We start from the raw sequence: 20,981 nt of genomic DNA on the forward strand, positions 1-20,981 counted from the left end.
AACTTCTGCTTTAGTAGCAGGCTGATAATTTGGAACCACCTCCCATTGAGGACAACCAACAAATCTGGATGAAAGGTTTTTAACTGATCAAAGTGCTAGTAAAAAAATTATTGACAAAAATGTAGGAAAAGGCAAGAAACCAGAGAGGAAACCAGCAGTTGGAACTACTTTTGCTTGAGGCAAGGATGCCACTGGCATATCTGGCAGCCCCTCTGCCCAGGTAGTTACAAAAAGTGTTCCCTGTGGCCAGATAATTTTTAAAAGGCCCTTCCTCCTCCAGCACGTGGCTTGTGACATAGGGCGGGGTGACATTTTTTATCCCACTTACCCTCCTTAGCTGGGCATCTTTGTGCAAGGCCCCCCCACTCCGTGGTGATTTCTAGAGCCAAAACAAACAACTGAGAGACTGAGTTGTGGTTTTGGCAAATTTGCAAGGTGAAGGGGACAGAAGTCAAAAACTGGCCAAGGCAGTCTGATAACCCAACACATTCATTAAGCTGGGACTGCAAAGGGCTATATATGTGAAATAAGGGTGACCTGGAAGTAAACATCCTGTGTTCATGACTCTTGAGTGGTCCAGGGAATCGCAAGCCAACAATTTTAATCAGAGGATCCCATACTGGTAGTGTCCCCAGACATCTGAGAAAGGAGGAAGACACATTCATACCAGCCCTTAAATTATTCCTACAAATACTTTTCCAAATGGCACAATCACTAAACAAAGATAACTGGCATACAAGGAAATAAGATACCACAAATGGGAACAAATAGAAAAATCCCCTCCTCCAAAAGGCTTTGAGATACTGGAACTATCAGATATAGATGATAAAATAACTATGCTTACTATTTTAAGAATACAAGGTTGAAAGTTTCCTAGTAACAGGAAACTACATAGTGACTTAGATTTTAGAAAGTACTAAAGCAGCTTCTAAAAAAGAAAGTTGAAATTACATTTGATACAACTAAAGAAAATTAGTGAATTGGAAGAGAGGTCAGAAAAATTCAGAATTCAACAGAGACAAGAAGATGGAAAATACAGAAGAGAGGCTAAGGATATAGTCAAATAAAAAGATAAATTCCGTCATATGTTTCATGAGAGTCCTAGAAAGAAAGGAGAAAAAGAATGTCCCAGAGGCAGTATTTGAAGAGAAAATGGTAGAAAAGTTCCCAGAACTAATGAAAGACACCAACCCCCCCCCCCCAGATTCTAGAAGTTCAACAACTCCAAAGTAAAGCAAATAAAAATAAATCCACATCTATACATGCACAGTGAAAGTGCAGAAAAGCCAAGACAAGAGAGGAAACAAGTTTTAAGGAACAACATTTAAGATTGCTGCTTAGGCATCAGTCAATGGAAGCTTGAAGACATCGCAATGGTATTGTCAGTGTGCTCAAAGAAAACCACTCCCACCCTAGAATTATACATTCAGTAAAAATGATGACATTTAAAATATTAAGAGGAAATGGACATTTTATATAAATTAGCAGTTTACCACCAACTGACTTTCAGTAATGGAAATATTAAAGGATGTACTTCAGATAGAAGATAAATGATTCATCCAGAGGTGCTGAGATTCAAGAAGAAATGCAGAGCGAGAAAAGAGGCAACTATTTGGATAAACGAAATGAAAACTGATTGTAAAAAACAATAATAATGACTTGAGTGGGTATTAAAATATATAAAATTAAAATACACAGCAACAATATTTGGGATGGTATATACAGAGTTGAAGTGTTCCAAGGTCACTGCCTTATTCAAGAGGAAGGTAAAGTAATGGTTAACATGAGACTTGGAGAATTTAATGGCACATGTTGTAATTTCTAAGATAACCAATAAAAAATGTAATCAACAAAAATAGGATACAAGGACATACAAATTAGAAGAAAAAGAGGCATGATAAAAATCCAAAAGAAAGCATGGAAGGAGGTGAAAAGAAACAAAGAACAGATAATGCAAAGAGAAAGTATAGACAACATGGTAAAATTTAACCCCAAATATAGCAATTATTACATTAAATGTAAATGAACTAAATATCCCAGTTAAAGGATAAATATGTCAGGCTAGGTAAGAAAACAACATTCACTTGTATGCCATTTATAATAGACCCATCTGAAGCACAAGAGCACAGAGAGATTCAAAATTTAAAAGATAGAAAAAGACATGTCATGCAAATACCAAAAGGAAGATGATGTAGCTATATCAGATAAAACATACTTTAGGACAAGAATTATTAGAGAAAACAAGGGTCATTTCATAGTTACAAAAGATTAAATTCACCAGGAAAATAGTAAATTTTAATTGTATATAATGTGAGTATATAGCCTAAAATTATATAATGCAAAAATGGAGAAAACTACAAGAATAGACACCGTGGGAGATTTTAACATATGGCTGATAGAACAAACAGACCAAAAAATGAGGGGGAGAATACAAGATTTGAACTACATGCTTTCCAGAGCACTGTACGTCAGAGATGGAGAATATGCATTCTTTTCAAATTTGACCAAATGGTTGAATGAGCTAAGCACTGATCTCAAGAAATTAGAAAAATGAACAAAATAAAATAAAAAATAGAAGGAATTTAAAAAGAACACAAATTAGTTAAATAGAAAACAAACATAAAATAGTCTCAAAAAACTTGATTCTTGGGCGCCTGGGTGGCTCAGATGGTTAGGCATCTGCCTTCAGCTCAGGTCGTGATCCCAGGGTCCTGGGATCGAGTCCTGTATCCAGGCTCCCTGCCCCTTGGGAGCCTGCTTCTCCCTCTGCTTCTCTCTCTCTCTCTCTCTCTGTCTCTCATGAATAAATAAATAAAATCTTAAAAAAAAAAAAACTTGATTCTTCGAAAAGGCTAATAAAATTGACAAACCTCTAGTGAGACCAGTTAAGAAAAAAAGGCACAATTTACCAATATTAGAATGAAAAGGATTTATTGCTATAATGTAAACATTAAAAGAGAATATAATGAATACTTTTAGGTCGATATTATTAAAAATTTTAGATGAAATAAAAAAATTCCAAGAAAAATAAACTTACCCAACTTGTCCGTGACGTAGAGAACTCGCCTGTGAAGTAGAAACTAGTCCTATGACTATTACAGAAACAGAATCCGTGATTTAAAAAAATCTTCTTGCAAAGAAACTATAGACCAAATTGACTATACTGGTAAGCTCTACCAAAAATTTAAGGAGAAAGTAATTTCAATATTGAATTCTTCCAGTTAATAGAAAAGAGCATACTCCCCAACTTATGAGGTGTAACTTTGATACCAAGAACAACTACAAAACAGTACAAAAAAGAGAATCTCAATTATGAATACAGTTGCAAAAGTCCGAAGGAAAAATAATGACAATCTAAATTCAGTAATAGTTTAAAAGACAGTATGATCTGGGGGCACCTGGATGGCTCAGTTGTTTAAGTGTCTGCCTTCGGCTCAGGTCATGAACCCAGGGTCCTGGGATCGAGCCCCCCATTGGGCTCCCCGCTCAGCAGGGAGCTTGCTTTTCTTCCTGTCCTCCCAACCTGTGCTCTCTCTCTACTGCTATCTCTGTCTCTCTCTAAAATATACACAATCTTAAAAAAAAAAAGACAATATGATCTGTCCAAGTTGGATTTATACCAAGAATGCAAGGTTGTTTAGCATTGGAAAACTGATCAATGTAATTCACCCTATGAATGAACAAAAAGGGGAAAAATCATAATCATTTCAATACATGTAAAAAAAGTCTGATAAAATTTATTCATGAAAAAGAGAAATTTAGCAATCCACGAAAAGAATTTCCTTAGCCTAATTAAGAGGGTGTCTAGAGAACAAAAAACAATAGACATCATACTTAATGGCAAAAATATTAACACTTTCCATTTGAGGAGAATGTCTGTTACCAACACTTTTATTTAACATTGTACTGAATGTCCTAGCCAGCTCTGTAAGGCAAGAAAAAGGTATACAAAGGTACAGGGATGGGAAAGCAAGAAACAAAACTTGTTTGCAGAGGATATGCTTGTCTACATAGAAAATCCAAGAGAATCTACCGAGACCATATTTTATCAATTTAAAGACACATTAAAAATTATTTTAACATCTTTGTAAATGGGCTGCATTTCACAATAAATGAAGAGTCATAATTAAGTTGGGAGCCTGTGTTAGTCTGTTTGGGTTGCTATACTGAAACACCAGACTGGGTGGCTTTCAACAACAAACATCTATCTCTCACAGTTCTGGAGTCTGGATGTCCATGATCACGGCACTAACATGGGCATGTTCTGGTGAAAGCCCTTTTCCTAGCTCATAAACGGGCACTGTCTTGCCGTGTCCTCACATGTGGAGAGGGCAAGAGGTCTCGGTGAGGTCTCTTTTATAAGAACTCTAATCACATTCGTGAAGGCTCCTCCCTCATGACCTAAGCACCTCCCAAAGGCCTCACCTCCTAATCATCATCTCTGCAGGTTAAGATTTCAACATATGAATTTGGGGGAGGGGTGGCACACAAACATTCAGGCCATAGCACCTTCTTCAGAATTATAGTATATATATATATATATAGGGCATATCTTATAATGGTATGGTATAATATGGTACATGGATGGTGTATTAGGTATACTGAAATACAGTAAATTGTTATAATTTTGAGTTTAACAAAATTGATATAGTCCATACACAAAAAAAACCTCATATTTAAGTATACCAGCAAAAAATAGCAAATGAATTTTAAAGAATTGTTAGATATAGTTATGGTATAAAGGTTATAAAAATGTTATTTAGAGGTACATATTAGAAGCATTTAGAAGCCAAATGTCATGAGAGCAGAATTCCTTCCTTTAAAATATTTTAAAGGAAAAATATAAAGCAAATACAGCAAAATGTTAACTACTATTAAATCTTGGTGATGGACATATGAGGGTTCAAACTATTCCCTCTGATTTCATATATATTTAGAAATAATGCTGAAAACTTCGAGAAATGATGAAATCCTTAAATGAAGAAATACGTTATGGTCTTAGATTGAAGAGTGAATCTTGCAAAGATGGCTATTCTATTCTGTACATTCCCAATAAACAATTCCAATAGGTTTTATTTTTTTAATGGGATTGATGAATCGCTTCTAAAATTTATATGCAATTTCAGAGTCTAGACAAGATTCTCTTAAGAAAAAGAATGAGGTAGGAGGGCTTGTTTTACCAGATACCAAAGTTAAAGAAAATTAAGACTTAATAAAAATTAGTCAAAAAAGAAGGGGGGGGCACCTGGGTGGCTCAGTGGTTAAGCGGCTGCCTTCGGCTCAGGTCATGATCTCAGGGTCCTGGGATCGAGCCCCACATTGGGCTCCCTGCTCAGCAGGGAGCCTGCTTCTCCCTCTCCAGCTCCCCCTACTTGTGTTCCCTCTTTGTCAAATAAATAAATAAAGTCTTTAAAAAAAAAAAAGACAACGTAGTATCAGCTCAGAGATTGACAAGTAATCTCTTGTGGCACAGAACAGACTGCCTGGGGCGGGGGTGGGGGGTGGGGGGCAGAAGGTCCGAAATGGCAGGATGAGGAGCAGAGGGAAATCTCTCCCTCAGAGAGGCATCTATTAAACTAGTCAAAATTAGTAAAGGCAATCATTCAATATGTCTAGAGATTGACCAAAGACTTAAACTGAGAAGCATTAATTCAACAAAACCCAAGGAATCTTGGTAAGAAAATGGGAGGAGGTGGGAAGCCGTTGCATTGGAGAACTATGCACCCATCCTCTACCCGCCCCCCGCACCCCCCCCCCCCCAGGTTCTGCCTTACAAAAAGACCTGTTCCATTTGGGGTATAGAGGATACATCAAATCTCTCTCTTGCTCGCTCTCTCTCACACACACACAAATCAATGAACACACTTCAAAAATCAATCCTGCACTTGACCACAGACCAAACCTTAATAAATTTTAAAAAGTAGGTTTATCTAGGCCATATTCTTAGGTCATAATCCAAAAAAATAGGAGTAAACAATTTTTAAATGTCAAACCCTTAACTATTGGAAAATTAGTCTCCCTTGGATGAGAGAGAAGATAAAAGCAAATTAATCTAGAAAGTCACAAAAAGGAGAATATTTCATGCCAAAATGTGTGGGGTGCAGTTATAATCAGGGGAAAATATGTTAACTTTAAATATCTTTAGTGTTAAGTGAGAAAGTCTAAAGATAATGTAATCTAGTGCTACTTTTAAGAAATTAAGAACAAAATTAAACAAAAAAGATGTAAATTAAAGTTAATGAAAAATGTTTTAAAAATCAACAGAAAAAAATAAAATAGAAAGGCTATATAAATCCTAATGTTATTTGAAAGTGCCAATAAAACTGAATAACCCCTTAAGGAACCTAATTCAAGGAAGCAAGAGCAAGTTTGTTATTTAATGAATGGTATAGTGTAACTATCCCTGGGCAAGGTGATACTGGCCCCCCTACCTCACACCATTTATAAAAGAGACAAAACCCAAACTCAGAGGAATAACTAGTAATCACATTTCACCCAGAATACAAGGCAACATGAAGAAGATATTCCAACATTCTTCCATATCCAAAAAGAAACAAACCAAATTAAAAAAAAAAGACAAAATATTTAATAGGCATTTTTTACAACTGCAGTACAAATTATCACTTCAAATAAACATTACAGGGTTTTAATTACTAGTCGCCCAATAAATAATTTTTGCAGCTGATAAAAATTATTTCATTATAAAGCGAATGTTTTAATGTATTACTTTGCTTGTACTTCTACATATCCAGAATATTCTATTCTATCTTGAAAGTCAACAACTTAGAACTTTTACAGGAATTGCTTGAGCAGATGTCCTAATTTCAGTCATTTACCGGAACGTATTTTAAAAATAGGCAAGAAGTCAGAGAAGATTAGGCTGGAAAAGGGAATATAACTGGGGTCATAGAGAAAACGTTGATTTGTAAAGTTCTGTGCCTCAAATTCTCCGCGGTGAAATGTACTGTCTTGCAGAGCAGTAGTAAAAGACACTTCAAGGCCCGTGTGGGGCACAGAAAAACCAAAAATAAAAAACCCACAAAGAGAAATCCCTAGGCCGGCAGTTGCTCGTCCAGAATATTTAAGCAACTCTGCTGCTAACCTAGGAAACCTACCATCTCTTAAAGCCCTGATCTAAAAACTAAGTAAGGCAATTCCAATTGCCTTTTTTAAGAGAACATTGGTGTGTGAACCTTACACAGGATCACCTCAGAATCCAGTCTACGTTGTTCACGGAATTTGAACACCCCTGATCAAGTATTTGTTCCATTCTTCACGTTAAACTACTTATGAATTTTCCTCGTGACCTGCCTCCTGAGGTCAACACAATTCTGTGTTAATACTTCATGTCAGATCCTCAAGAGCTACCTGTGTGAGGAGCACCTTTCTTCATTAAAATTCTGTTCTCTGTCCCATTTATTGGCCACTTGCATCTAGAACAAAGAAACCTGAAAATTAGGCCTATTTCCAGCCTTGCAAGCAACTGTTGCATTACACATAATCTGCTTTCAAATTCACTTCCTTTTTGGTGGGAAAAAGAGGTGACAGGAAAGTACATTTGAATGAGGAAATCTTTGATCCCATTCCCAATTGTACTCTTAGTAGCAATGTGAATCCTGGCAAATTATTTAACTTCTCCAAACCATTTACCCATCTTTTGTTCTTTCTCCCCCGAACTCTTCAAGAATTATGTTGTTTACTCGTGTTTGTTAGAGAGGTAAACGGGAAAGAAAAGTACTTACACTCTACAGAGAGTGTCCTAATCAGCTAAGGTCAGAAACACCTTCTTTTTAAGACTGGTCAACTACGTATATTACCTGTTTATCCCTGTGTGTCACTAAGACCTTCTTCTTTTACCAGTTTTCAAATGAAATGCGATAAATGTTGTAGTTTTGTTTTTGTGTTGAGTGCCAGATTTAAATAATCTGCAGGGTGCCTTGATAGTGGCAGTGAGAAGTCATTCTGAAATCCCAGAGGCAAAAAGAGAGTCTTATCCCCCCAGGCAGGACGATTACTGCCATCCTACCATTAGCATTTAGTGCCATCCTAACCAATTCTCCGGTCACATTAGAGATAATACAGAGTCACTGCTGTATGATTCTAGGACATTAAAAACTCCTAAATATGGTATGTGGCACACTAAGATTTCACCCGTGAATTTCTTGTTAGCAAAAATATGGTATCTGCTCCAAACAGATTCTAGGCCTTACAACATTATTCTGAAAATGTAAAATAGTCTGGTGATGTCTTTCTAAAGGACTGACTAGGGCAAGAAGAGATGTCACAAATGTACAGACAAAAAAACAAACCTAGTACACAGACAGATAAGCAAACCCAAAAATGCTGCCCTGGGGTCTCTCATATACAGGGACAGGTGGTACTTTCCTTCCCGAAACCACAGCCAGGCAGCCCAGGCTAATTGAAATATTCTCCCTAGCGTCACGACGAGGACCAATATTATGTGCCAGCGTGAGTCTGCACGGTTGGTGCTTTTCCTCCACGTGGAACCCAAGGGGGGGGGGAAGAAGTGACGAGGCTTCCTTTAGTAGGGAAGAGCCAGCATACACAAACTGGTTTAACTAGTGCACCAGGGCTCAAGGCGGCAGCACGTTATGGGACATGCAGTAGCTGAGACACGGTATGGGGAGGAGTCTTCAGCCAGCTGAAGCTCCGGTTAAGCCAATGGTATGTGCGTCGGAGCCCAAACAGTGCATGACACCATCTCCCACATAATCAAGGTTCCTGTACATGTACAGAAACACAAGGGCTCACGGGAGTGTGTCGTCTAGTCATTTGGTTGATCTGTTGGCCGCTTTCAACTCCGATTTTTTTTTTTTTTTTTTAAACCTGGGGTCAGCAGGCCAGGTACAGCTCTTAATGGTCCCAACCACCTTTCAGCTGATACATCACCCTTCAGGTGGATCGCCAGAAAGTTATCCCAAATCTGTAAAGCACAAACAACATTTTAAAAACACCACAGACACACATGAATCGGAAAAAAACAAAACAAAACAAAAAAACAACCAAAAAAAAAAACACAACCACGGAAAATCCAACTGGAGGAGAACTTCTTGGACATTATCAGCCAGATGCCCTGTCCTCAAACCCACACATCGAATCTGACCCCTGAGGGGAAACTAAAATGCAGGAGTCTGGACGAAGAAACCGGTCTTGGTGGCTGAATAATCATCTTATTGAATAAGAGACACAATTTCTGTGAAGTACACACGAGTGAGGAAAGTCCAAATGTTTTTTCAGTGCGCCTTTAAATAGTGGTCTCTTTAGCAGGGGTGAGGGCAGGCGGAGGCCGAGGCTCCGGGCTTTCCCTGAGAAGGGACGCCTGAGGGAAGAAGGCACACTTTCTGCAGGAGAGCGGCTGCCCAAGCTTCCTGCTCATGTTTTCGCCAGCGGGTCAAACACCTGCAGCACCGTCCTGTCGGCCTGCTCACCGCCGCTCGGGCAGCGATCGAAGTCCTCCGGCGCGCGCCCCGGCGGCAGCCCCTGGGCAGCCGAGGCAGAGCCCTGCAGCGGGGCTGTGCGCGCTCTTTCCAGGCCCCTGGTCCCCGAGTCCAGCGGGTCGGAGCTCTTGGAGAGCCAGGCATTCTTCAACAGGCTCGGGTGGTGGAGAAGGCTCCAGAAGGGATCCTGAAAATCACCAAGAAGGGAGGCCACCTCGGACTTGGGCTGCTCGGCGCCGGGAGCTGCGGGGCTCGCCGCGCATGAAGCGCCGAGGCCAGCGGCTTGTGGAAGGAGAGCGCCCCCGGCGGGTGGGTGTGCGGGCGGACGGTCGCTGCCGCTGCAGGGGAGGGCCGCGAGGAGCCGGCGGTCGCAGCTCTGCAGCACCTGCAGGTGGAAGGCGGCGGGGGCCGACTTCTTCCTCCTCGGGGGCGCCTGGGGCGCGGGCGGTGGAACCTCCAGCGGGGGCGGCGGGGCGGCCACGGGAGGGCCACCGTCTGGTGCTGGCGGCCCCCCGCTCGGCTTCCTCTCGGTACCCTTCCCAGGCTGAAGTGTTCTCGGTTTGGGAACGGGAGGAACGGCTGCTAGAGGGGGGGTTTCAAGGCTTGTCTCTGGGGGCCCGATCATAAAGTGGACCGTCTGTTGCCCAAACTGGTCTTCCGGTGACTCAGGCTGAGGAAAGGCAGGACCAACAGTGTCAGTCAGTCAGAAGCCAGCACTGGGGGTGCGGGGGTCAGCACCCAGACAGTGTCAGCAGGGGGAGCAGAGATGGGGCTAAGCGGACCCAAGACAGTGTCAACAGGGGGAGCAGAGATGGGGCTAAGCGGACCCAAGACAGTGTCAACAGGGGGAGCAGAGATGGGGCTAAGCGGACCCAAGACAGTGTCAACAGGGGGAGCAGAGATGGGGCTAAGCGGACCCAAGACAGTGTCAACAGGGGGAGCAGAGATGGGGCTAAGCGGACATTCTAGCAAATTCGAGATCTGAGAATGTCTGGGATGCCGAAGTGTGAGCCGGTACAAGAGAGCGCAGGAGGAACACACATCCGTCCAGTACCAGCAGGTCCAACTAACATAGGAGTGGAAACTTGAAAACCAGGGCCACACGGTGAATATTCTGAGACTAGTTTTTCCTTTGTTACCTTAGGAAATGGGGTTATGCTCTTCCTTTATTAAAAGCGAACCTCTGGAAACTATCATCTCTGAGGCCGCCGCTTGGACAATTCGGCGTGTACCATGCAAGGCGGACGGAACTTATGTGAGGGCAGTAAGCTAACTGAAGGGCTAATGGATCGGCTTGCTCCTTAAATCTTTGATATTTAACTACAGTAGAAGGCAAATCTCACACAGGAACGTCACTTCCTCGGTTCTGACTCAAAACCATCACAAAACAACCGCATGGTGCAAAAGGGAGCTTTTGCACGGAAGGAGCTGTTCGTATCGTAAAGCATCAGCATTTCCTCTGATTCTTTAGAAAACCAACCACAGAAACAATCCTTCTCCCCCAGGCTTTTATTGTCACTCCTGCGCGGCGGCCTGGGAAAATGACCCATTTCTGCCCTGGCTTTTAAAAGAAAAGATGGAGCAGGCACAAGGAAAAGGAGGAGGGAGAGGTCTGCTTTGTAAGGAGGCAGGGCAGATGGACAGACTCGAGGTGCGGACGTGGGGCAGACCAATGCGGAGGACACAGAGCGAGCGCCAAAGCCACGTCGCACACGCTCTACGGGTGGAAAGCGGCAGTCACTCGGGAACGGCCAGCCAACGGATTACCGAGGGTCCCGTTACTAGAACACCGAGATCAAACGGAAGATCCAGATGTCTCTAGAGGTGCCAGTCTCTGGGCTGCCACTGTCCTGACAAACTCATGTCTCTGAAGCAGCAAGCAAGGCTGAGAAGCTTGAGAGCGAGAGCAAAACACAATCTGCAAGAAAAGTGGCAAGAGAAGGTGTCCAGGCCCCGGTATCAGAGGCCGCGCAGAGCGCGTCCCCACTGCAAATCCACCGACCGGCAAACAAAAATCTGTACCCGTGCAACCTCGTGCGCACGATACGGAGACACACAAACAGGAACAAATTATCCCACAGGGGCTTCGTTTGGGGGCTCCGACAGAACACTCCGGAGGCCTGATAACCTCCCAGCTGTTCCATCGCTGCGAGAGACTCCTGGTTTTTCTGCTCAGCGAGCGCCAAGGACACACAGGCGTGTGAAGGAGGGAAGCGATGGGCAAGCAGCGTCCCCACAGACGGGAATCCAGGCCCTGGAGCCCCTCGGCAGTGAGAGGCTCCACTACAGCTTCTTACCTTTCCAGTCCTCCGCAAGGTTGGCTTCCTGATGGCGGGGACTCTGGGCGCAGACCGCCGGGGCAGGGGCGGGGCCACCCCTGCCGTGGGCTCTGGTTTGGAAGGCTCTGGGTCCCTCAGGGATGTGGCATTTAGGGCATCTCCTGGGGCACCTGAAACACACAAGTGTATGGACGGCTGAAGTGCACAGGACAGGGCGATTCGCTGCATCACTTAATCTGTAGGCAGTTCGCATCCTAAGAATAATTTGCAACGTCCTTCCTTTTTTCTAAAAACAAAAAAATCTCTAAGGGCTGTCAGGACCAACCAGCTAGGTTTAGCTCCCAGCTTCTCATGTTCACCGTCTCAGCAGGGATGGTCTTCACGGGGGATCAGTGAGGCCCAGACATTATATGCAAAGTTTTATGTCTGTGTGCATTTCTCTGGGGAGGTAATTCGAAACATCTCAAAATCTCAGCAGGGCTCATGACCAAGAAGATGTTAGGCTGGGATCCCCGGGGGATTTCAGATCTCAAACCTTTCCTAACCTCTACGTTCATAGAACACTTTTAAAAAGTAGCTTTATTGGGATATAATTCACATGCCACGAAAGTCACCCTTTTTAAGGATACAATTCAGGGGTTTTTTAGTATACTCCCGGAGGTGTACAAACCGTCACCACTATCTGATTCCAGAACATCCTCATCACCACAAAAAGGAACCCTGTCCCCCATTAGCAGTCGCCCCTCCATTCCCTCCTCCCCCCAACCCCTGGAAACTACTAGTAACTTTCTCTCTGTAGAGATTTGCCTATTCTGGACATTTCGTATAAATGGAATCATATGGGGTGCCTGAGTGGCTCAGCTGGTTGAGCGTCCGACTCTTGATTTTGGCTCAGGTCACGATCTCAGGGTCGTGAGATCGAGCTCCGTGCTGGGTTCCTCACTGGGCATGAGCCTGCTTAAGACTCTCTCTCTCTCCCTCTCCCCACCTCACTGATGCTCTCAAATAAATAAACAAAAGGAATCATACAATATATAACCTTTTTTATTTAGCTTTTACTAAACAATAATAAGGTCAAGATTCACCCATGATAAAGCATATATATGAGTACATTCTTTTTTTATGGCTGAATAATATTCCACTATATAGTTGTTACGCTACCTTTTATCCATTCATCAGTTGGTGGTCACGTGGGTGGTTAACATCCATACAACTGTATTATTTTTGGTTAGTAAAAAAAGAAACCACTCATGATAGTGTTATCCTACAACAGTGTTTCTCGACCTCTTAATTCATGCCCTCCTTCAATGTTACTTGGGATTCCAAATAAGTTACATATCCTGCCTAAAAGCAAATAGAAAGTTGTGATTGGCTATGGCTTCTCAGAGGGCATGAGCTCTCCTTTCTAAAAGAGATATTTGTACAAAATCAAAACGAAAACAACAACCCTCAAAAATATTAGTATCAGCAATTTTGAATGTGATTATAATTAATATGATTAACATGGGTTAGGTGAAGTAACAGCAACAAAAAATTAAGAGGCAGTATAGTGGGGGAGAGGTCCCTGCCTGACAGTAAAGAATCTATACTTGCTGGTGATTTAAAAAGAAGACTTTGTGCCTGAAATAGGGATGGGTCCCAAATTATCTCTTGTTATGGAGCTGGCAGAATGAGTTAGTGCCTGGACCATTATTCTTTTCTAAAATTCATTTTTGTTTATTTCAGTCTCTCCCTTAAAGTGCTTCTTAATAATCCTGGGTTATTTTTATATTCTCACTGAATTTTAAATATATAATTTTAAACGGGTAATAAATAACATTTGTAGTGGAATTTTATAAAATGTTGCTAAAGGGTGCTTCCAATTTAATACTCCCTCCAGGGGAAAAAAAAAAAGTTACTTTCTCTACCAGGCCCCTTTTAGTAGGAAGATGCATAAAAGACCAGAAGGAGAGCCCCAGCAGAACACTCACCTCCTCTGGCTTCCAGGAGACATCGAATGGCAGCTTCTGCCTCCTGAGCATTGGTAGTTTTGATCTGCTTGACATTGTAGGGTTTACTTATCCCCATCCTGGCTTTGGGCTTCAGGACAGAAACAAGAAGAAAAGCATATTAACAGAGGCAGGAAAACAGGCTCACCGGGTCCCCTCACTGCCTACTGATCAATTTGCAGGGGTGAGGGGCACGGGGCTCCATCAGATGGGAGTTAAACACAAACTCCAATCTAGACTGCAACCCCCAAGCCTCCTTCTCCTGGAAGTACTCTCATACCAAGAAGAGGAATGCAATAATTCAGAGCTGACAAGCCTCCTCTCCCAAACTGGGTGGTTACAGGTCTTTGCAAAGTGGATAAACCACTATCTATTTAATTAATCAGGTAAAAGCCAGAAAGCACCATCAGAAGCCACTTTTCCCACAGCTCAACAAAGTTATTAAAACACCTTCCACTCTTTTCTCGCAAATGCTCTTTCTACCTCTTCACCTTTCTCCCTCTTAACCCAAACCTCTGGGTTGCCACTGATGACCTGCCTTCACTGTTGTCAACTACTGAGGCCGAGTCATTCCCTCTTCCTGCTATCACGCGTGACATCTGGTCTAGCCTCCTGGGACAGCTCAGCTCGCCTCCACCCAGCACCCCGGCTTCACCGCCCTGACCTCCATGCCACTGACTGTCACCTCCTGTCCTCCTGAGCAGCTCACCGCCATCCTCTGGAACTTTCTGCCTCTACAGTCCTCCCTCACTGTGGTTATTACTAGTGTTCCCCTACTTATTTAGGCCCTATTTCCCCTCTTCTTAGCCTCTTCTCTCAAGACAACTGATCTGAATTTCTCCTATTTTGCCTTCTATCGAGCACTGCTCTATACACCAAGGTCAAAGGCGAGCCTCAGAAAGCAGCAGAGGAGTCTGGAAACCAACAGTTCCACCACACAGGGACACGTGGGATTTTTCATCAAGTAAGATTTTCTAACACTCTGTACCACCATGCAGAAACCCTGTAACAGACCTGCTCCTGAGTTCTGGGTTTGGGAGTGCGCTGGCGGGCAGGCGGAGGGTAAAGAGATGTAGGTGTATGTGTTCACTGAGAAGAGGCAATCCCACAGGATCTTAGGGGCCGAAGACGAACCATGGTGCAGATCCCTTAGGTTTGAAATGCTGGCCTGTTTTGCTTTGAGCTGAACACGGAAGAACTCACCGCCTGCTGGGGTGCTCCCGGCAGAAGTTTTGCCGTCTGCAAAATCGAGTACTGCCCGTGGGTGCCAGAGGAGATGGACACATCTGACGCCGACTTTTTCACCATTAAACCAGCTGTGAAAACCAACGAGGGCAGAGTCTCAATCTTAGTGAAGTCACCAGCTGCTTTGAGGCCAATTCCCAGGCAGCCGAGAGCCAGGCCAACCACGGACGCCGTTAGGGTCTCAGCCTGTGTGGGGCAAGTGGGCATCCACAGGGTCGATATTAAATTTTTCTTTTGATTCTCAGTTTGTGCCTATTCTCTAGAGAAGTATTATTTGAAAGCAAATTTTAATCTAACATCCTGGGGGGGGGTTCAAAAATCTGATATAAAAGTCAATGTATTTTTGAGTGGTCTAAAATATACTGCTGTTATTGGGACTCCATTTTAAAAAATGGCTTGTGGGCAAAATCTAAAAAATCCCAAAGCAGGGGAATAAATGATATTAAATGACACAGTCATTAGGAAATCATATTTTAGAACATGTAGGGGCACCTGGGTGGCACAGTCGGTGAATGTCCAACTCTTGCTTTTGGCTCAGGTCGTGATCTCAGGGTCGTGAGATCGAGCCCCGTGTCAGGCTCTGCGCTCAGTGCAGAGTCTGCTTGGGACCCTCTCTCCCTCTGCCTCTGCCCCTCCCCCGACACTGGCATGCGCTTGCTCTCTCTCTAAAAATAAATAAATAAATCTTTAAAAAAAAAAAAGAACATTTGAAGACACAGACATTAGATGAAAGACAAAGGACCAAGCAGAATGGATACAGTTTTGTAAAAAAAATAAATAACCGCGTGTTAAATAAATAACCGCGTGTTAAGTACAGATGTATATAATCAGAAAAAGGCCAGAAGTCTTGTGGTTAACAATTGTTACTTGTAGACAATCAAGTGCATTTTAAAATTTTATTTATATGTATCTATTTTTATAAATTTTCACAATACGATATAAATTTTACTATTTATTTAGTATTTTAATCTCTGAGTGTTCACTCAGAAAAGGAAAGAGTATGCTTAAAAAGTCACGTGCTTCCAGCTTGCCATCGATTACTAATGTGACGTAAGCCAAGATGAACCTAATGGGAAAGCAAAGCCTGAGGGAAAATCTCTGTGTCTGACCGTCACACTTTTGGGGTGGGGGGGGGAAGAAGTAAACAGCAGAGGTAAAAGAGAAAGTGCTCAAAAGCCCATCACCAATGTCTTTTTAGGTCGTTAAGGGAAGCTTGAGGGGCCAAGGACTGCTCTGGAGGAGAGAACAGGAGGAGGAGCGCCGTCCTCGGGGCCGGGCTGGGAAGGGCCCATCCTCAGGCGGCCGGACGCCAGGGGCAGCAGGTGTGGGCCCACAGAAGCCAGGACGCCTGCAGTGCCAGGTATCGGGGCTTCCTGGAGCCCTGGGAAACAGGGAGGGGGGAAGCAGGCATGGACAGAAGGCCACTTCTGCGGGGCTGCGGAGGAAGGTTCTAAAAGGTCTTTGCTTGGCGGCCCCCTCAGTTTTCCATTCTCTACCATCTCCAGCAGCAAGCCCCTTAATGCAAACCACGGCAACGGGAAGGCGAAGAGCTGTGTACAAGAATCACGTAGTTTGCTGTGAGAAACACAACCATCTCTGGGATCAACACAGAAAGGAGCCTGAGCAAGGGAAGGCGCTGGGGACCCAGCGAGGCAGCAGCGACTCAGAGGCAGGTGTTGAGTAGCAGGAAATAGGGGGTTATTTCCAGCAGGCATGGTGGAAGCCGAAAGCAACAAAGTCTTACTTGGAGGGGGGGGTCTCTGCGGTGGGTGAGGTGGCCGAGGCCTAGTGGGAACCGACAGAGACCTGCTTGGAGAACGGTGCCGGAAATCTCCAACTGCTTCCGGCTCCTGCTTTAGCGCCACCAGCTCAGCATCATCTGGAGGACATGGTGGAATGCGAGTGAGGCGTGAGGCAGGGCCCGGACTCGGGTCTGCGCGGAACCGAACCGGCTGCAGGAGGAGCTGCGCGGAACCGAACCGGCTGTGCGGAACCGAACCGAACCCGCAGGGCAGGGGGCCCCTCTCTGCTGGCACAGGAGGGTGGGGGTGGGGCACCCACTGCCTGCTTGGAACAGATGAACTGTGGACAAGGCTTTTAGTCCAGACATGGAAATTTTTCCAAGGGTAGGGGTGTCTCCTTCTGAAATAATGAAGGAGACTCACACAGAGTAGAGGAGACACTTGAAGACCAGAGCCCCTCAGTTTGAATTCCTCACTCTAACACAGGACAGCTGTTTTGGAAGCTGAGAATATTCTCTGCCTCTGCCCACAGGGTAGCCTGCCATCCGGGGGCAAGCTCCTGGTATGGGGCATCCCTGCTCACCGTCACCCATTGCCAGCTACTTCACAGGTGATCGACCTCCTGACTTGTCCTGCAAATACCTTCTAAAGCTCGGAGGGGCGTGAGGACGTGGCTGCTTTGATTTTATTACATATATACTTATTACACATAAGTTCAGGGAAATTGCAGGTCTTCTCTCCCACACTACAACACAGCCCGATTTTTGGCTCAGACACTCCACCCCTCACATTTCCAACGGCTCAAACCCATGTATTTTTGAGGTTGGAGCTGGGAAGAGGCAGGGCTTCTCCTTCTAATGGGAATGCCTGAACCCCCATAGCATCGAGGACATGTCCTTCTCGACACCTGCCAGGTGGCAAGGTTGCCCACATAGCCCCATGCCACTCTACTAATTTTTCACTCCAAGAGGTCTTGGTGCACATATGTGCCCTCCCCTCGAGAGGCTTCCTGAATGATGGCCACTCCCGCAGAAAAGGATCTCCTGCTGTCTGAAGAGCGTGCCCCTTCAGCCACTTCTACTCAGGGCAGGAGCCCTCTGGATGTTGAGTGCACAGAACCACCTCGACTGGGCAGTGGTCCCCAAACCCAGCCATGCATCTCAGTCACCTGGGGAGCTTCATGAAATATCAGATTTTTCAGGGTCCCAGCTCACCCCTGCCAAAACCCACATCTCCATGATGGGGATCAGCAACTGTACATCTAAGAGCTCCTGATGGCTCAATGCAGCCAGGCTACTAACCGCCTTTGGGACCAGGGCACAAAGAGGCTTGGGGGTGTGTGCACCTCTCCTGGCAAATTACCTTCCCTGGGAAGCATCTCAATTCACTTTCACCCTGTTCTGTATTCTCAGGCACAGCTCAAAGGGGCCTGACACATGCTAAGCTGCCGAACCTACCAGACAGAGCTTTCCTCCAATGGGGAAGGCACAGTGAGAGGCAGAGGGAATCCACTTGTGGCTGTGGGAGAGTCTGGGGCACGAACGACCCTAACTTCCAGCCCATGAAAGGCCAGCGGGCTTTAAAACTTATTCAAAAGGGCCATTATACCATATAACCTAGGGCTTTGCAGTTTAATCTGCGGGACTTTCAGTCCCTCTTTGCTTACGTCTCAAACGATAGAATGATGCTAATGTATCATATTACTGTGTAATACCATGTTACAGGAATGTAACCAGACCCCAGCACTCAGGACGTAGATGCTGGATGGACCCAGAGGGTGTGCTAAGTGAGATACATTGGACATAGAAAGACAAGTATGATTTCACGTACATGTGGAACCTAAAAAACAAAACAAACAACAGCCAAAAAAAAAAAAAAAACCCAAACCCAGAAACAGACTCATACATACAGAGGACTGGTTGTTGACTGCCCCCAGGGTGAGAGGGAGATAGGTAAAGGGGATTAAGAGATACAAACTTACAGTTTAAAATCAGTCACAGAGATGAAAAATAGAGCATAGGGAATACAGTCAATAATACTGTTTCAACATTATATGGTGACACATGGTAACCACACGCACTGTGTAATGTACAGAATTACAGTTCACTAAGCTGGACACCCGAAACCAATATAACGTTGTATGTCAATTATATTTCAATAAAAAAATAATTGTGTCTCTTACGGGATTGAAACATACACTGTGGAGAAGAAAAACAGAATTACAAATGTAAAACCAATTCAGGGCTGTGGCCATTTAAACATACTGAGGAAGCAGCGATTACCACGGATCTGGTGCTATAGTGGTACCGGTGGTAAAAATAAATAAATAAAAAGCACAGAGAAAATCAGTGTGGTGGTAGCTGGATATGGGCCCAGAGCCCGGTTTCCACCCACTTACTAGGACTTGTGGTTTCAGCTCTAGCGTGGGCTGTGAGCACTTAATTGGTAGCCTCATGCAATGCCCTGGTGCTGAGAGAAAGAGCAGATTCGATGCCAGAGGCTCTTTAGAAAAGGAAGGGCCAAGCTACCTTTGTAGGTCGAGTGCTGCTTCTTTTTAGTGAGCGTAGGTGACTTGCTAGCAGGCACCGCTGCTGTGGAGCTGGGGGCTTCGGAGAGGCTGTCCCCGCCCATCTCACCGTCTGAGACCACAGGCTGACTTAGCTCATCCACCAAATAGTCTTCGTCATCTTCGAGAATATCCCCTTGGGAAAGGAAATGTGTCAGCACACAATAAGGATAAATGGCATAGCCTTTGGCCAGTGGGTCTGTTTCACCATCAGGGCTTGCTGCTGGGCGTCGGGACACCTGTGGCCCAGCCTCTAGCAGCCTGGGGGCACCCACGTGTCAACAGGTACAGGACGTCGATTCCATTCAGGCCTGAGGCACGGACTGAGCCCACAGCCCAGACAGCCTCAAAAACACTGTTCTCACTGTCATTTCAGATGGCTCCAGGTCTTATTTACCGCTTCATGCATCACCCCTAGATGTGCACAGTGCCCAGCTGAGCACATGGAATATAGTGCTTGTGCTCCAAGGACCGTCTGTCACCTTAGGTGTGAGAAGGGGTCTTGAAAATCTCATGCTGGTTGCTGGAACTTTTTGCCTGCTGGCCTTGCCACAATGACCAAGAGGTCCTTGCAAAGCTACTCACCCTCTGACTCATAATCCAGAGTTGTAAAGTCAAAGTTTTCCTCCAGCAAACAGGAATTGGCAGTGGGGGACATGGAGGCCATGCTATCCCGCTTTCGGATGATCTCCTCTTGCAAACCTTTCAGCCAGTCCTTGGTCTTTGGTCTGATCTTCACGGCTCTGCCTTTCACCTGTGAGGACAGAGTGGCCATCTGAGAAGAAGTACAGACCTCAGAACCACCCCCTTTGCTTTCAAAGGGCATCCGGCTCAAACTCCTGCATCAGGAGCAGGCTAATCTTCATGTTTTGCCAAGAAAAGTTGAGGGTCTAGACCTCAGGCAAGATCAGCAGAGCTCACGTTTGGCCCAAATAAAAGTTGAATTATCATCTCCAGCTTTTCATCCCATGTGAACGTAAAACCAGGATATTGTCAAAATGCGAACTCCTGTACACTGCATATTCCAAAGTACACTGTCTAAAGAGAAGAACTGCAATGCCCTCCCATGTGCAGGTGTGAGCTGAGACAGACCCAGTGACTCAGGGGGATCTACCTTCTAACACTTGCTCTTCCGGGGCGCCTGGGTGGCTCAGTTGGTTGGGCGGATGCCTTCGGCTCAGGTCATGTTCCTGGAGTCCCGGGATCGAGTCCCGCATTGGGCTCCCCGCTCAGCAGGGAGTCTGCTTCTCCCTCTGACCCTCCCCCCTCTCATGTGCTCTCTCTCTCTCTCTCTCATTCTCTCAAATAAATTAAAAAAAAAATCTTTAACACTTGCTCTTCCCCCCAAATTCTGCAAGTGGCCAGGGCTGGACATTAGAGACTTCAACGAGGGGACCAGAAATAGACACCAGAAGGAAGGGTGCTAGTTTCTGCCCTCATGTGGTCCCCAAGAAGACTCTGGGGAGTAAGCAGCCCCCCGCTCCACGGGTGACTGAGCACGACTTACCTTCATACCGTCCACATCCAGGACGCTGAGAGCCGAGTGACTGTCTGCAAAAGTCACCAGCATCTGCCCTTGGTTGATTCTAGAATGAACGAGATGGGCCAAGTCAATGCCAAGAACGACCCGGCAGCTCTTGTGGATTCTGGCCGGCCATGTACCCAACACGCACATGGGACCCGCACCAGCCAGGGCACTAATT

General features: G+C 44.9%; 1 protein-coding gene across 1 annotated transcript in view; it reads right to left on the bottom strand.

Moving 5' to 3' along the window:
• Window positions 1-6,647: 6,647 nt before the first annotated feature.
• The window catches only part of SYNJ2 (synaptojanin 2), a 73,773-nt gene continuing 59,439 nt past the window's right edge, over window positions 6,648-20,981 (bottom strand). The window contains exons 19-26 of the mRNA XM_028103246.2: window positions 20,786-20,864; window positions 19,864-20,032; window positions 19,241-19,414; window positions 16,715-16,849; window positions 14,929-15,041; window positions 13,708-13,816; window positions 11,756-11,907; window positions 6,648-10,128 (exon numbers count right to left, since the gene is read on the bottom strand). Coding sequence (XP_027959047.2) covers window positions 9,394-10,128; window positions 11,756-11,907; window positions 13,708-13,816; window positions 14,929-15,041; window positions 16,715-16,849; window positions 19,241-19,414; window positions 19,864-20,032; window positions 20,786-20,864 — 1,666 coding nt within the window. The 3' untranslated portion in view covers window positions 6,648-9,393. The remainder of the gene's footprint in view (window positions 10,129-11,755; window positions 11,908-13,707; window positions 13,817-14,928; window positions 15,042-16,714; window positions 16,850-19,240; window positions 19,415-19,863; window positions 20,033-20,785; window positions 20,865-20,981) is intronic.

Source organism: Eumetopias jubatus, unplaced genomic scaffold, assembly GCF_037043125.1.
Source record: "Eumetopias jubatus isolate StellerSeaLion01/CBP00866 unplaced genomic scaffold, mEumJub1_p1.0 scaffold_6, whole genome shotgun sequence".
Classification (NCBI taxonomy): Eukaryota; Metazoa; Chordata; class Mammalia; order Carnivora; family Otariidae; genus Eumetopias; species Eumetopias jubatus.